Source organism: Heptranchias perlo, unplaced genomic scaffold (genome assembly GCF_035084215.1).
Source record: "Heptranchias perlo isolate sHepPer1 unplaced genomic scaffold, sHepPer1.hap1 HAP1_SCAFFOLD_1300, whole genome shotgun sequence".
Classification (NCBI taxonomy): Eukaryota; Metazoa; Chordata; class Chondrichthyes; order Hexanchiformes; family Hexanchidae; genus Heptranchias; species Heptranchias perlo.
In genome coordinates, this window is record NW_027138538.1 from 1 (window position 1) to 16583 (window position 16583).

At 52.8% G+C, this 16583-nt stretch overlaps 1 protein-coding gene across 1 annotated transcript; it reads left to right on the forward strand.

The window, feature by feature from the left end:
- The first annotated feature begins 9686 nt into the window (after nt 1-9686).
- LOC137308409 (uncharacterized) lies at nt 9687-16323 on the forward strand. Its single transcript, XM_067977147.1, has 2 exons — nt 9687-10090; nt 14170-16323. Exons 1-2 carry the CDS (start codon nt 9798-9800, stop codon nt 14579-14581), a joined length of 705 nt encoding a protein of 234 aa, XP_067833248.1. The 5' UTR covers nt 9687-9797; the 3' UTR covers nt 14582-16323.
- Nucleotides 16324-16583: the final 260 nt, after the last annotated feature.

The following is a 16583-nucleotide window of genomic DNA, read 5'->3' on the forward strand; positions in this document are numbered from 1 at the left end:
TCCTCATCCCCCGATTTCCCCCTCATCCCCCGATTTCCCCCTCATCCCCCGATTTCCCCCTCATCCCCCGATTTCCCCCTCATCCCCGATTTCCCCACTCATCCCCTGATTTCCCCCTCATCCCCCGATTTCCCCCCTCATCCCCCGATTTCCCCCTCATCCCCCGATTTCCCCACTCATCTCCGATTTCCCCCCTCATCCCCTGATTTCCCCCCTCATCCCCCCGATTTCCCCCTCATCCCCCGATTTCCCCCTCATCCCCTGATTTCCCCCTCATCCCCCGATTTCCCCCTCATCCCCTGATTTCCCCCTCATCCCCTGATTTCCCCCTCATCCCCTGATTTCCCCCTCATCCCCCGATTTCCCCCCTCATCCCCGATTTCCCCCTCATCCCCCGATTTCCCCCCTCATCCCCCGATTTCCCCCCTCATCCCCCGATTTCCCCCTCATCCCCCGATTTCCCCCACTCATCCCCCGATTTCCCCCCTCATCCCCCGATTTCCCCCTCATCTCCCGGTTCCCCCCTCATCCCCCGATTTCCCCCTCATCCCCCGATTTCCCCCCTCATCCCGTGATTTCCCCCTCATCCCCCGCTTTCCCCCTCATCCCCCGATTTCCCCCCTCATCCCCTGATTTCCCCCTCATCCCCCGATTTCCCCACTCATCCCCTGATTTCCACCTCATCCCCCGATTTCCCCCCTCATCCCGTGATTTCCCCCTCATCCCCCGCTTTCCCCCCCATCCCCCGATTTCCCCCTCATCCCCTGATTTCCACCTCATCTCCCGATTTCCCCCCTCATCCCCTGATTTCCCCCTTGTCCCCCGATTTCCCCCCTCATCCCCTGATTTCCACCTCATCTCCCGATTTCCCCCCTCATCCCCTGATTTCCCCCTTGTCCCCCGATTTCCCCCCTCATCCCCTGATTTCCCCCTTGTCCCCCGATTTCCCCCCTCATCCCCTGATTTCCCCCTTGTCCCCCGATTTCCCCCTTGTCCCCCGATTTCCACCTCATCCCCCGATTTTCCCCCTCATCCCCTGATTTCCCCCTTGTCCCCCGATTTCCCCCCTCATCCCCTGATTTCCCCCCCATCCCCTGATTTCCCCCTTGTCCCCCGATTTCCCCCTTGTCCCCCGATTTCCCCCCTCATCCCCCGATTTCCCCCCTCATCCCCCGATTTCCCCCCTCATCCCCCGCTTTCCCCCTCATCCCCTGATTTCCCCCTTGTCCCTCGATTTCCCCCTCATCCCCTGATTTCCCCCTTGTCCCTCGATTTCCCCCTCATCCCCTGATTTCCCCCTCATCCCCTGATTTCCCCACTCATCCCCAGATTTCCCCCTCATCCCCTGATTTCCCCCTCATCCCCTGATTTCCCCCTCATCCCCTGATTTCCCCCTTGTCCCCCGATTTCCCCACTCATCCCCTGATTTCCCCACTCATCCCCCGATTTCCCCACTCATCCCCTGATTTCCCCCCTCATCCCCTGATTTCCCCCTCATCCCCCGATTTCCCCCATCCCCCGATTTCCCCACTCATCCCCTGATTTCCCCACTCATCCCCAGATTTCCCCCTCATCCCCTGATTTCCCCCTCATCCCCTGATTTCCCCCTCATCCCCTGATTTCCCCCTTGTCCCCCGATTTCCCCACTCATCCCCTGATTTCCCCACTCATCCCCCGATTTCCCCACTCATCCCCAGATTTCCCCACTCATCCCCCGATTTCCCCACTCATCCCCTGATTTCCCCACTCATCCCCAGATTTCCCCACTCATCCCCTGATTTCCCCCTTGTCCCCTGATTTCCCCCCTCTTCCCTCGATTTCCCCCCTCATCCCCCGATTTTCCCCCTCGCCCCCTGATTTCCCCCTTCCTTCCCTGATTTAACCCCTTGCCCCCCGATTACCCCTCATCCCCCGGTTTACCCCTCACCCCCGATTTCCCTGATTTCCCCCCTCACCCCCAATTTCCCCTTCATCCCCTGATTACCCGCTCATCCCCCGATTTCCCCCCTTGTCCCCCGATTTCCCCCTTGTCCCCCGATTTCCCCCATCCCCCGATTTCCCCCCTCATCTCCCGATTACCCCCTCATCCCCCGATTTCCCCACTCATCTCCGATTTCCCCCTCATCCCCCGATTTCCCCACTCATCTCCGATTTCCCCCTCATCCTCCGATTTCCCCCTCATCCCCCGATTTCCCCCCTTGTCCCCCGATTTGCCCCTTGTCCCCCGATTTCCCCCATCCCCCGATTTCCCCCCTCATCTCCCGATTTCCCCCTCATCCTCCGATTTCCCCACTCATCCCCCGGTTTTCCCCCTCGTCCCCTGATTTCCCCTTCCTTCCCTGATTTACACCCTTGCCCCCCGATTACCTCCTCATCCCCCGATTTCCCCCTCATCCCCGATTTCCCCACTCATTCCCCGATTTCCCCCCTCATCCCCTGATTTCCCCCTCATCCCCTGATTTCCCCCCTCGTCCCCCGATTTCCCCCCTCGTCCCCCGATTTCAACCATCCCCCGATTTCACCCCTCCTCCCCGGTTCCCCCGTCATCCTTGATGCCCCCCTAGTCCCCTCGCCCCCCCTCCCACTGACCCCGATTCCCCCCAGACCTCCTCATTCCCAGGTTGGTGGTTCCCGGGCTCTCTCCCCCATCGAGGGAGAGGGTGAGCTGCGGTTTGTGTGGAGAGAGAGAATGGGGATCAGAGAGAGATAGAGAATGGGGATCAGAGAGAGAGAGAATGGGGATCAGAGAGAGAGAGAGAGAATGGGGATCAGAGAGAGAGAATGGGGATCAGAGAGAGAGAATGGGGATCAGAGAGAGAGAGAATGGGGATCAGAGAGAGAGAATGGGGATCAGAGAGAGAGAGAGAATGGGGATCAGAGAGAGAGAATGGGGATCAGAGAGAGAGAGTGGGGATCTGAGAGAGAGAGAGAATGGGGATCAGAGAGAGAGAGAATGGGGATCAGAGAGAGAGAGAGAGAATGGGGTTCAGAGAGAGAGAGAATGGGGATCAGAGAGAGAGAATGGGGATCAGAGAGAGAGAATGGGGATCAGAGAGAGAGAGAGTGGGGATCAGAGAGAGAGAGAGAATGTGGATCAGAGAGAGAGAGAATGGGGATCAGAGAAAGAGAGAGAATGGGGATCAGAGAGAGAGAATGGGGATCAGAGAGAGAGAGAATGGGGATCAGAGAGAGAGAGAGAATGGGGATCAGAGAGAGAGAATGGGGATCAGAGAGAGAGAGAATGGGGATCAGAGAGAGAGAGAGAATGGGGATCAGAGAGAGAGAATGGGGATCAGAGAGAGAGAGAATGGGGATCAGAGAGAGAGAGAATGGGGATCAGAGAGAGAGAGAGAATGGGGATCAGAGAGAGAGAGAGAGAATGGGGATCAGAGAGAGAGAGAATGGGGATCAGAGAGAGAGAGAATGGGGATCAGAGAGAGAGAGAGAATGGGGATCAGAGAGAGAGAGAGAGAATGGGGATCAGAGAAAGAGAGAATGGGAATCAGAGAGAGAGAATGGGGATCAGAGAGAGAGAGAGAATGGGGATCAGAGAGAGAGAGAGAATGGGGATCAGAGAGAGAGAGAGAGAATGGGGATCAGAGAGAGAGAGAATGGGGATCAGAGAGAGAGAGAGAATGGGGATCAGAGAGAGAGAGAGAGAATGGGGATCAGAGAGAGAGAGAATGGGGATCAGAGAGAGAGAGAGAGAATGGGGATCAGAGAGAGAGAGAGAATGGGGATCAGAGAGAGAGAGAGAGAATGGGGATCAGAGAGAGAGAGAATGGGGATCAGAGAGAGAGAGAATGGGGATCAGAGAGAGAGAGAGAATGGGGATCAGAGAGAGAGAGAATGGGGATCAGAGAGAGAGAGAGAGAATGGGGATCAGAGAGAGAGAGAATGGGGATCAGAGAGAGAGAGAGAATGGGGATCAGAGAGAGAGAATGGGGATCAGAGAGAGAGAGAATGGGGATCAGAGAGAGAGAGAATGGGGATCAGAGAGAGAGAGAGAGAATGGGGATAAGAGAGAGATAGAGAATGGGGATCAGAGAGAGAGAGAGAGAATGGGGATCAGAGAGAGAGAGAATGGGGATCAGAGAGAGAATGGGGATCAGAGAGAGATAGAGAATGGGGATCAGAGAGAGAGAGAATGGGTATCAGAGAGAGAGAGAATGGGGATCAGAGAGAGAGAGAGAATGGGGATCAGAGAGAGAGAGAATGGGGATCAGAGAGAGAGAGAATGGGGATCAGAGAGAGATAGAGAATGGGGATCAGAGAGAGAGAGAATGGGGATAAGAGAGAGATAGAGAATGGGGATCAGAGAGAGAGAGAGTGAATGGGGATCAGAGAGAGAGAGAATGGGGATCAGAGAGAGAGAGAGAGAATGGGGATCAGAGAGAGAGAGAATGGGGATCAGAGAGAGAGAGAGAATGGGGATCAGAGAGAGAGAGAATGGGGATCAGAGAGAGAGAGAATGGGGATCAGAGAGGGAGAGAGAATGGGGATCAGGGAGAGAGAGAGAGAATGGGGATCAGAGAGAGAGAGAGAATGGGGATCAGAGAGAGAGAGAGAATGGGGATCAGAGAGAGAGAGATTGGGGATCAGAGAGAGAGAATGGGGATCAGAGAGAGAGAGAATGGGGATCAGAGAGAGAGAGAATGTGGATCAGAGAGAGAGAGAATGGGGATCAGAGAGAGAGAGAATGGGGATCAGAGAGAGAGAGAATGGGGATCAGAGAGAGAGAGAGAGAATGGGGATCAGAGAGAGAGAATGGCGATCAGAGAGAGAGAGAATGGGGATCAGAGAGAGAGAGAATGGTGATCAGAGAGAGAGAGAATGGGGATCAGAGAGAGAGAGAATGGGGATCAGAGAGAGAGAATGGGGATCAGAGAGAGCGAGAGAGAATGGGGATCAGAGAGAGAGAATGGGGATCAGAGAGAGAGAGAATGGGGATCAGAGAGAGAGAATGGGGATCAGAGAGAGAGAGAATGGGGATCAGAGAGAGAGAATGGGGATCAGAGAGAGAGAGAATGGGGATCAGAGAGAGAGAGAGAGAATGGGGATCAGAGAGAGAGAGAGAATGGGGATCAGAGAGAGAGAGAATGGGGATCAGAGAGAGAGAGAGAGAGAATGGGGATCAGAGAGACAGAGAATGGGGATCAGAGAGAGAGAATGGGGATCAGAAAGAGAGAGAGAATGGGGATCAGAGAGAGAATGGGGATCAGAGAGAGAATGGGGATCAGAGAGAGAGAGAATGGGGATCAGAGAGAGAGAGAATGGGGATCAGAGAGAGAGAGAGAGAATGGGGATCAGAGAGAGAGAGAGAATGGGGATCAGAGAGAGAGAGAGAATGGGGATCAGAGAGAGAGAGAGAGAATGGGGATCAGAGAGAGAATGGGGATCAGAGAGAGAGAGGATGGGGATCAGAGAGAGAAAGGATGGGGATCAGAGAGAGAGAGAATGGGGATCAGAGAGAGAGAGAATGGGGATCAGAGAGGGAGAGAGAATGGGGATCAGGGAGAGAGAGAGAGAATGGGGATCAGAGAGAGAGAGAGAATGGGGATCAGAGAGTGAGAGAATGGGGATCAGAGAGAGAGAGAATGGGGATCAGAGAGAGAGAGAATGGGGATCAGAGAGAGAGAGAATGTGGATCAGAGAGAGAGAGAATGGGGATCAGAGAGAGAGAGAGAGAGAATGGGGATCAGAGAGAGAGAGAATGGGGATCAGAGAGAGAGAATGGGGATCAGAGAGAGAGAGAATGGGGATCAGAGAGAGAGAGAATGGGGATCAGAGAGAGAGAGAGAATGGGGATCAGAGAGAGAGAGAATGGGGATCAGAGAGAGAGAGAGAATGGGGATCAGAGAGGGAGAATGGGGATCAGAGAGAGAGAGAATGGGGAGCAGAGAGAGAGAGAATGGGGATCAGAGAGAGAGAGAATGGGGATCAGAGAGAGAGAGAATGGGGATCAGAGAGAGAATGGGGATCAGAGAGAGATAGAGAATGGGGATCAGAGAGAGAGAGAATGGGGATCAGAGAGAGAGAGAATGGGGATCAGAGAGAGAGAGAATGGGCATCAGAGAGAGATAGAGAATGGGGATCAGAGAGAGAGAGAATGGGGATCAGAGAGAGAGAGAGAATGGGGATCAGAGAGGGAGAATGGGGATCAGAGAGAGAGAGAATGGGGATCAGAGAGAGAGAGAGAATGGGGATCAGAGAGAGAGAGAGAATGGGGATCAGAGAGAGAGAGAATGGGGATCAGAGAGAGAGAGAATGGGGATCAGAGAGAGAGAGAATGGGGATCAGAGAGAGAGAGAATGGGGATCAGAGAGAGAGAGAATGGGGATCAGAGAGAGAGAGAATGGGGATCAGAGAGAGAGAGAGAATGGGGATCAGAGAGAGAGAGAATGGGGATCAGAGAGAGAATGGGGATCAGAGAGAGAGAGAGAATGGGGATCAGAGAGAGAGAGAATGAGGATCAGAGAGAGAGAGAGAATGGGGATCAGAGAGGGAGAATGGGGATCAGAGAGAGAGAGAATGGGGATCAGAGAGAGAGAGAATGGGGATCAGAGAGAGAGAGAATGAGGATCAGAGAGAGAGAGAATGGGGATCAGAGAGAGAGAGAATGGGGATCAGAGAGAGATAGAGAATGGGGATCAGAGAGAGATAGAGAATGGGGATCAGAGAGAGAGAGAGAATGGGTATCAGAGAGAGAGAGAATGGGGATCAGAGAGAGAATGGGGATCAGAGAGAGAGAGTGAATGGGTATCAGAGAGAGAGAGAGAATGGGGATCAGAGAGAGATAGAGAATGGGGATCAGAGAGAGAGAGAATAGGGATCAGAGAGAGAGAATGGGGATCAGAGAGAGAGAATGGGGATCAGAGAGAGAGAGAATGGGAATCAGAGTGAGAGAGAATGGGGATCAGAGAGAGAGAGAGAATGGGGATCAGAGAGAGAGAGAGAATGGGGATCAGAGAGATAGAGAATGGTGATCAGAGAGAGAGAGAGAGAATGGGGATCAGAGAGAGAGAGAGAGAATGGGGATCAGAGAGAGAGAGAATGGAGATCAGAGAGAGAGAATGGGGATCAGAGAGAGAGAGAATGGGGATCAGAGAGAGAGAGAATGGGGATCAGAGAGAGAATGGGGATCAGAGAGAGAGAGAATGGGGATCAGAGAGAGAGAGAATGGGGATCAGAGAGAGATAGAGAGAATGGGGATCAGAGAGAGAGAGAGAATGGGGATCAGAGAGAGAGAGAGAATGGGGATCAGAGAGAGAGAGAATGGGGATCAGAGAGAGAGAGAGAATGGGGATCAGAGAGAGAGAGAGAATGGGGATCAGAGAGAGAGAGAATGGGGATCAGAGAGAGAGAGAATGGGGATCAGAGAGAGAATGGGGATCAGAGAGAGAGAGAGAGAATGGGGATCAGAGAGAGAGAGAGAATGGGGATCAGAGAGAGAGAGAATGGGGATCAGAGAGAGAGAGAGAATGGGGATCAGAGAGAGAGAGAATGGGGATCAGAGAGAGAGAGAATGGGGATCAGAGAGAGATAGAGAGAATGGGGATCAGAGAGAGAGAGAATGGGGATCAGAGAGAGAGAGAGAATGGGGATCAGAGAGAGAGAGAGAATGGGGATCAGAGAGAGAGAGAATGGGGATCAGAGAGAGAGAGAGAATGGGGATCAGAGAGAGAGAGAGAATGGGGATCAGAGAGAGAGAGAGAATGGGGATCAGAGAGAGAGAGAATGGGGATCAGAGAGAGAGAGAATGGGGATCAGAGAGAGAGAGAATGGGGATCAGAGAGAGATAGAATGGGGATCAGAGAGAGAGAGAATGGGGATCAGAGAGAGAGAATGGGGATCAGAGAGAGAGAGAATGGGGATCAGAGAGAGAGAGAATGGGGATCAGAGAGAGAGAGAGAATGGGGATCAGAGAGAGAGAGAATGGGGATCAGAGGGAGAGAGAGAATGGGGATCAGAGAGAGAGAGAGAATGGGGATCAGAGAGAGAGAGAGAATGGGGATCAGAGAGAGAGAATGGGGATCAGAGAGAGAGAGAATGGGGATCAGAGAGAGAGAGAATGGGGATCAGAGAGAGAGAGAGAATGGGGATCAGAGAGAGAGAGAGAATGGGGATCAGAGAGAGATAGAGAATGGGGATCAGAGAGAGAGAGAGAATGGGGATCAGAGAGAGAGAGAATGGGGATCAGAGAGAGAGAGAGAATGGGGATCAGAGAGAGAGAGAGAGAATGGGGATCAGAGAGAGAGAGAATGGGGATCAGAGAGAGAGAGAGAATGGGGATCAGAGAGAGAGAGAATGGGGATCAGAGAGAGAGAGAATGGGGATCAGAGAGAGATAGAGAATGGGGATCAGAGAGAGAGAGAGAGAATGGGGATCAGAGAGAGAGAGAGAATGGGGATCAGAGAGAGAGAGAGAATGGGGATCAGAGAGAGAGAGAGAATGGGGATCAGAGAGAGAGAGAATGGGGATCAGAGAGAGAGAGAATGGGGATCAGAGAGAGAGAGAATGGGGATCAGAGAGAGAATGGGGATCAGAGAGAGAGAGAATGGGGATCAGAGAGAGAATGGGGATCAGAGAGAGAGAGAGAGAATGGGGATCTGAGAGAGAGAGAATGGGGATCAGAGGGAGAGAGAGAATGGGGATCAGAGAGAGAGAGAGAATGGGGATCAGAGAGAGAATGGGGATCAGAGAGAGAGAGAGAATGGGGATCAGAGAGAGAGAGAATGGGGATCAGAGAGAGAGAGAGAGAATGGGGATCAGAGAGAGAGAGATTGGGGATCAGAGAGAGAGAGAGAATGGGGATCAGAGAGAGAGAGAATGGGGATCAGAGAGAGAGAGAGAATGCGGATCAGAGAGAGAGAGAGAATGGGAATCAGAGAGAGAGAGAGAATGGGGATCAGAGAGAGAGAGAATGGGGATCAGAGAGGGAGAGAATGGGGATCAGAGAGAGAGAGAATGGTGATCAGAGAGAGAGAGAATGGGGATCAGAGAGAGAGAGAGAGATTGGGGATCAGAGAGAGAATGGGGATCAGAGAGAGAGAGAGAGAATGGGGATCAGAGAGAGAGAGAATGGGGATCAGAGGGAGAGAGAGAATGGGGATCAGAGAGAGAGAGAGAATGGGGATCAGAGAGAGAGAGAGAATGGGGATCAGAGAGAGAGAGAGAATGGGGATCAGAGAGAGAGAGAATGGGGATCAGAGAGAGAGAGAATGGGGATCAGAAAGAGGGAGAGAATGGGGATCAGAGAGAGAGAGAGAGAATGGGGATCAGAGAGAGAGAGAATGGGGATCAGAGAGAGAGAGAATGGGGATCAGAGAGAGAGAATGGGGATCAGAGAGGGAGAGAATGGGGATCAGAGAGAGAGAGAATGGTGATCAGAGAGAGAGAGAATGGGGATCAGAGAGAGAGAGAATGGGGATCAGAGAGAGAGAGAATGGTGATCAGAGAGAGAATGGGGATCAGAGAGAGAGAGAGAATGGGGATCAGAGAGAGAGAGAATGGTGATCAGAGAGATCGAGAGAATGGGGATCAGAGAGCGAGTTAATAGATATCCTACTTGTAAGTATATAGATATGGGGGCACTTTCTGTTTTGGGCCTCTGCTGCTGTGTTTTTTGGGGAGCGTTTCTGCCAATCCCTCCCTTGATTTGATTGATCTTTCTTCCCCCACAGGATGTTGCAGAAACTCTGGATCCTTCTCTGCCGAATCCCGCAATTCCGGAATTGATTGTCCACTGAGGAAGTGGAGAGAGAGCGCGGCCGGTGGAGGGGGTCGGGGGGTTTGAAATGTCGAGCCACACGCAAAGACTAGCACACCGGGGAGCCACGACCCTGGGCTTCGCTCTGCTAATCCCGGGGGTGGTGATGCTGATGTGGTTCTATTCAGCCGTGTCAGGCATCACCATTAAGCTGTACACCATCGCGGTGGCCCTGTCCATTGCAGGAGCAACGTTCCTGATCATCGCCATCACCCTGAGAATCACCCAGCACTTCAAGAGGGGCAACGAGGCTCTCGGAACAACCCCCCAGGCGGACCCCACAGCCCAGGAACCAAACAGGACACGGCACAGCATCCATCGGTAAGGCCCCCTGGGAGTTTGGTACCATCTGCTCGCTGCCAAAGGGGTCGTGGGAGGGGGGAGACGCTGACCTTTCACCCCCTCTCTGGGGAGCTGGGGTCAAATCTATAGCCCTCTTCCTGACCCTGACTAAAAAGGGGTCCCAGATGGAGAGACTCCCTCTTTAAAAGGGGTCCCTGATGGGGAGAGAGAGACTCCCTCTTTAAAAGGGGTCCCTGATGGAGAGAGAGAGACTCCCTCTTTAAAAGGGGTCTCTGATGGAGAGAGAGAGACTCCCTCTTTAAAAGGGGTCCCTGACGGAGAGACTCCCTCTTTAAAAGGGGTCCCTGATGGAGAGAGAGAGACTCCCTCTTTAAAAGGGGTCCCTGATGGGGAGAGAGAGACTCCCTCTTTAAAAGGGGTCCCTGATGGAGAGACTCCCTCTTTAAAAGGGGTCCCTGATGGAGAGAGAGAGACTCCCTCTTTAAAAGGGGTCTCTGATGGAGAGAGAGAGACTCCCTCTTTAAAAGGGGTCCCTGATGGAGAGAGAGAGACTCCCTCTTTAAAAGGGGTCCCTGATGGGGAGAGAGAGACTCCCTCTTTAAAAGGGGTCTCTGATGGAAAGATAGAGAGACTCCCTCTTTAAAAGGGGTCCCTGACGGTGAGACTCCCTCTTTAAAAGGGGTCCCTGATGGGGAGAGAGAGACTCCCTCTTTAAAAGGGGTCCCTGATGGGGAGAGAGAGACTCCCTCTTTAAAAGGGGTCCCTGATGGGGAGAGAGAGACTCCCTCTTTAAAAGGGGTCCCTGACGGTGAGACTCCCTCTTTAAAAGGGGTCCCTGATGGGGAGAGAGACTCCCTCTTTAAAAGGGGTCCCTGACTGAGAGAGAGAGAGAGATTCCCTCTTTAAAAGGGGTCCCAGATGGAGAGAGAGAGACTCCCTCTTTAAAAGGGGTCCCAGATGGAGAGACTCCCTCTTTAATAGGGGTCTCTGATGGAGAGAGAGAGACTCCCTCTTTAAAAGGGGTCTCTGATGGAGAGAGAGAGACTCCTTAGAGTAGCTATACTATTGGACAGAGTATTAATCATGAAATAATAGGAACTTGTAAGAAAGGTGATGCAGTAATCGTGGGGGACTTTAATCATCATATGGACTGGACAAATCAAATTGGCAAAGGTAGTTTGGAGAACGAGTTCATGGAATGTATTCGAGACGGTTTCCTAGAGCAATACGTCAGGGAACCAACCAGGGAACAGGTTATTTTAGATCTTGTATTGTGTAATGAGACAGGGTTAATTAGTAATCTCACAGTAAAGGATCCTCTGGGGAAGAGCGATCATAATATGACAGAATTTCACATTGAGTTTGAGAGTGACTTAAGTCAGAAATTCGAGTCTTAATCTTAAATAAAGCCAATAATAGAGGGATGAGGGGTGAGTTGGTTAAGGTAGATTGGGGAAATTAAATTAAAGGGCATGACGCTTGAAAAGCAAAGGCAAACGTTTAAAGAAATATTTCAATATTCTCAACAAATATACATTCCATTGAGAAATAAAAACTCCACGGCTAACTAAACGTAATTGCTCTGGAGAGAGTGCAGAGAAGATTTACAAGAATGTTGCCAGGGCTTGAAAATTGCAGCTACGAGGAGAGATTGGATAGGCTGGTGTTGTTTTCCTTGGAGCAGAGGAGGCTGAGGGGAGACTTGATTGAGGTGGACAAAATTATGAGGGGCCCAGATCGAGTAGACAGGAAGTACCTGTTTCCCCTAGCGGAGAGTTCAAGAACTAGAGGACATAGATTTAAGCTGATTGGCGGCAGGATTAGAGGGGACATGAGGAAAAACTTTTTTACCCGGAGGGTGGTGGGTGTATGGAATTCACTGCCCGAATTGGTGGTAGAGGCAGGGACCCTCAACTCTCTTAAGAAGTCCCTGGACCTGCACCTAAAGTGCTGTAAGCTGCAGGGCTACGGACCGGGTGCTGGAAGGTGGGATTGGAATGGGCACCTGGTTGTTCTTCGAGCCGGCGTGGTCAGGATGGGCCGAATGGCCCCCTTCTGTGCTGCATCTTTTCTATGGCTCTACGGTTCTAAAGAAGTTAAGGATAGTATTAGATCAAAAGAGGCTTATAATGTTGCCAAGAAGAGTAGTGAGCCTGAGGATTGGAGAGTTTTAGAAAATTGATCAAAAGAGAGAAAATAGAATCTGAAAGTAAACTAGCAAGAAATATAAAAACAGATTGTAAGAGTTTCTACAAGTATGTAAACAGGAGAGATTCGCAAAAGTAAACGTGGGTCCCTTAGAGGCTGAGACGGGAGAAATTATAACGGGGAATCAGGAAATGGCAGAGACTTTAAACATTATTTTGTATCTGTCTTCACAGTAGAAGACACAAAAAGCAAACCAGAAATAGTGGGGAACCAAGGGGCTAATGAGAGTGAGGAACTTAAAGTAATTAATATCAGTAGAGAAAAAAGTACTGGAGAAAATAACGGGACTAAAAGCCGATAAATCCCCTGGACCTGATGGCTGATATCCAAGGGTTTTGAAAGAGGAGGCTGCAGAGATAGTGGATCCATTGGTTGTGATCTTCCAGAATTCCCTAGATTCTGGAACGGTCCCAGAGGATTGGAAGGTCGAAAATGTAACCCCGCTGTTCAAGAAAGGAGGGAGAGAGAAAACAGGGAACTACAGGCCAGTTAGACCGACATCAGTCGTCGGGAAAATGCTGGAATCCATTATTAAGGAAGTGGTAACAGGGCAGTTAGAAAATCATAATCTGATTCGGCAGAGTCAACATGGTTTTATGAAAGGGAAATCGTGTTTGACAAATTTATTAGAGTTTTTTGAGGGTGTAACGAGCAGGGGAGATAAAGGGGAACCAGTGGATGGAGTATATTTGGATTTTCAAAAGGAATTCGATAAGGTGCCACACAAGATTAGGGCTCATGGGATTGGGGGTAATATATTAGCATGGATTGAGGATTGGTTAACAGACAGAAAACAGAGAGTAGGGATAAACGGGTCATTCTCAGGTTGTCAGGCTGTAACTAGTGGGGTACCGCAAGGATCAGTGCTTGGGCCTCAGCTATTTACAATCTATATTAATGACTTAGATGAAGGGACCGAGTGTAATGTCTCATAGTTTGCTGACGATACAAAGCTAGGTGGGAAAGTAAGATGTGAAGAGGACACACAGAGTCTGCAGAGGGATATAGACAGGTTAAGTGAGTGGGAGAGAAGGTGGCAGATGGAGTATAATGTGGGGAAATGTGAGGTTATTCACTTTGGTAGGGAGAATAGAAAAACAGAATATTTTTTAAATGGTGAGAAACTATTAAATGTTGGTGTTGAGAGGGATTTGGGTGTCCTGGTACAAGAAACACAGAAAGTTAACATGCAGGTACAGCAAGTAATTAGGAAAGCAAATGGTATGTTGGCCTTTATTGCAATGGGATTGGAGTACAAGAGTAAGGAAGTCTTACTACAATTGTCCAGGGCTTTGGTGAGACCTCACCTGGAGTACTGTGTACAGTTTTGGTCTCCTTATCTAAGGAAGGAGATACTCGCCTTCGAGGGGGTGTAACGAAGGTTCACTCGATTGATTCCTGGGATGAGAGGGTTGTCCTATGAGGAGAGATTGAGTAGAATGGGCCGAGACTCTCTGGAGTTTCGAAGAATGAGAGGTGATCTCATTGAAACAGATGAGATTCTGAGGGGGTTTGACAGGGTAGATGCTGAGAGGCTGTTTCCCCCTGGCTGGAGAGTCTGGAACGAGGGGGCACAGTCTCAGGATAAGGGGTCGGCCATCCTAGACTGAGATGAGGAGGAATTTCTTCACTCAGAGGGTTGTGAATCTTTGGAATTCTCTACCCCAGGGGGCTGTGGATGCTCAGTCGTTGAGAATATTCAAGGCTGAGATCGATAGATTTTTGGACTCGAGGGGATCGGGCGGGAAAGTGGAGTTGAGGTTGAAGATCTGATTGAATGGCGGAGCAGGGACGAGGGGCCGAATGGCCTACTCCTGCTCCTATTTCTTATGCTCTTGGTATCGGTGCTCTGACCTCTCTCTCTCTCTCTCTCTCTCTCCCTCCCGCAGGGATCTGCATCAAATTCCATCCTATCGCACTGTCATGGCCGACTCCACGGGGGGTGTTTGGACTGTTCCACGAGAGCCCCTGGAGGAGGGGGGCCTCCAGCTGCGCCAGATCTCACCCCCGCCCCAGTACGAGTCGGTGGTCAAGGGCGGGCCCCCTCTGGACGTGTCCCACTTGGCCTCAGTCCGGGTGACCAGAAGGGTGGAGTCTGAGGGGGACGCGGGCGGGAGGATGGAGAGACTGGACTTGGAACCCTGGTCCTTCATCGAGCCCCTCACTCCTCCCCCGCTCTACCACCTGGACCAGGTCTTTGATTTCAGCCCGGGGTCCGAGGAGGAGGAGGGACCACCGGTCGATCGGGAACGTCACTCGCAGGATACGGATACTGATCGCAGATCGATCGCCACACACTGACCTTTCACCCTCTCCGGAGAGCGGGGGTCGTACCCCAAACACTGACCTCTCACCCTCTCCGGGGAGCAGGGGTCGTACCCCACACACTGACCTTTCACCCTCTCCGGAGAGCGGGGGTCATACCCCACACACTGACCTTTCACCCTCTCCGGGGAGCAGGGGGTCGTACCCCACACACTGACCTTTCACCCTCTCCGGGGAGCAGGGGTCGTACCCCACACACTGACCTTTCACCCTCTCCGGGGAGCAGGGGTCGTACCCCACACACTGACCTTTCACCCTCTCCGGGGAGCAGGGGTCATACCCCACACACTGACCTTTCACCCTCTCCGGGGAGCAGGGGGTCGTACCCCACACGCTGACCTCTCACCCTCTCCGGGGAGCAGGGGTCGTACCCCACACACTGACCTTTCACCCTCTCCAGGGAGCAGGGGGTCGTACCCCACACGCTGACCTCTCACCCTCTCCGGGGAGTGGGGGTCGTACCCCAAACACTGACCTCTCACCCTCTCCGGGGAGCAGGGGTCGTACCCCACACACTGACCTTTCACCCTCTCCGGGGAGCAGGGGTCGTACCCCACACACTGACCTTTCACCCTCTCCGGGGAGCAGGGGTCGTATCCCAAACACTGACCTTTCACCCTCTCCGGGGATCAGGGGTCGTACCCCAGCCCCAGGGACTGTGGTTAAGGGGCTCCTCGACCTCCCCCCACACCCCCCTCTCTCCGTCACCCATCGCTGGCCTGGTTTGAATCAGGCCATTCGGCCCAGTAGGGCCAGGCCGGATGTTTAGGCTCCTCCGCACGAGTCTCCTCCCTCCCTCCCTCCCTCGACTCACCACAGCCACCCCCACCGATCAATCCTGCAATCTTTTCGTTGCGAATCTTTGCACCTTGTTCCCTGGGTAGGAAAGTGACCCGTCTCGCTGAATGGTGTTGCCTGGAGACGGGAGAGGGAATGAATTCCCTTATCACTGCCGAGCAGCTGATAAAGGAGCAGGAACACGGCCGAGGAATGTGAGAGAACCAGCTCTCAGGGGCTGGTCTGACGACAACACGGAGAGAGGACAAACTTCAAAGGTCATCGACTCCAACTCAGACATTTCCTCGTGCGGGCCAACGAAACTCAATGGTCATCAAAGGCCCTCCTCATCGCTCCCCGCCGGGATTGTGGGACCCCCCCCAAACTGTGGGGTCTCCTCGCCCACCCCAAACTGTGGGGACTCCTCGCCCACCCCAAACTGTGGGGACTCCTCGCCCACCCCAAACTGTGGGGACTCCTCGCCCACCCCAAACTGTGGGGTCTCCTCGCCCACCCCAAACTGTGGGGACTCCTCACCCCCCAAACTGTGGGGACTCCTCACCCCTCCCCAAACTGTGGGGACTCCTCACCCCCCAAACTGTGGGGACTCCTCGCCCACCCCAAACTGAGGGGTCTCCTCACCCCCCCCAAACTGTGGGGACTCCTCACCCCCCCAAACTGTGGGGACTCCTCACCCCCCAAACTGTGGGGACTCCTCACCCCTCCCCAAACTGTGGGGACTCCTCACCCCCTCCCCAAACTGTGGGGACTCCTCACCCCCCCAAACTGTGGGGACTCCTCACCCCCTCCCCAAACTGTGGGGACTCCTCACCCCCCCAAACTGTGGGGACTCCTCACCTCCCCCAAACTGTGGGGACTCCTCACCCCCCCCAAACTGTGGGGACTCCTCACCCCCCCCCCAAACTGTGGGGTCTCCTCACCCCCCCCCCCAAACTGTGGGGACTCCTCACCCCCCAAACTGTGGGGACTCCTCACCCCCCCCCCCAAACTGTGGGGACTCCTCACCCCCCAAACTGTGGGGTCTCCTCACCCCCCCCCAAACTGTGGGGACTCCTCACCCCCCAAACTGTGGGGACTCCTCACCCTCCAAACTGTGGGGACTCCTCACCCCCCAAACTGTGGGGACTCCTCACCCCCCCCCAAACTGTGGGGACTCCTCACCCCCCAAACTGTGGGGTCT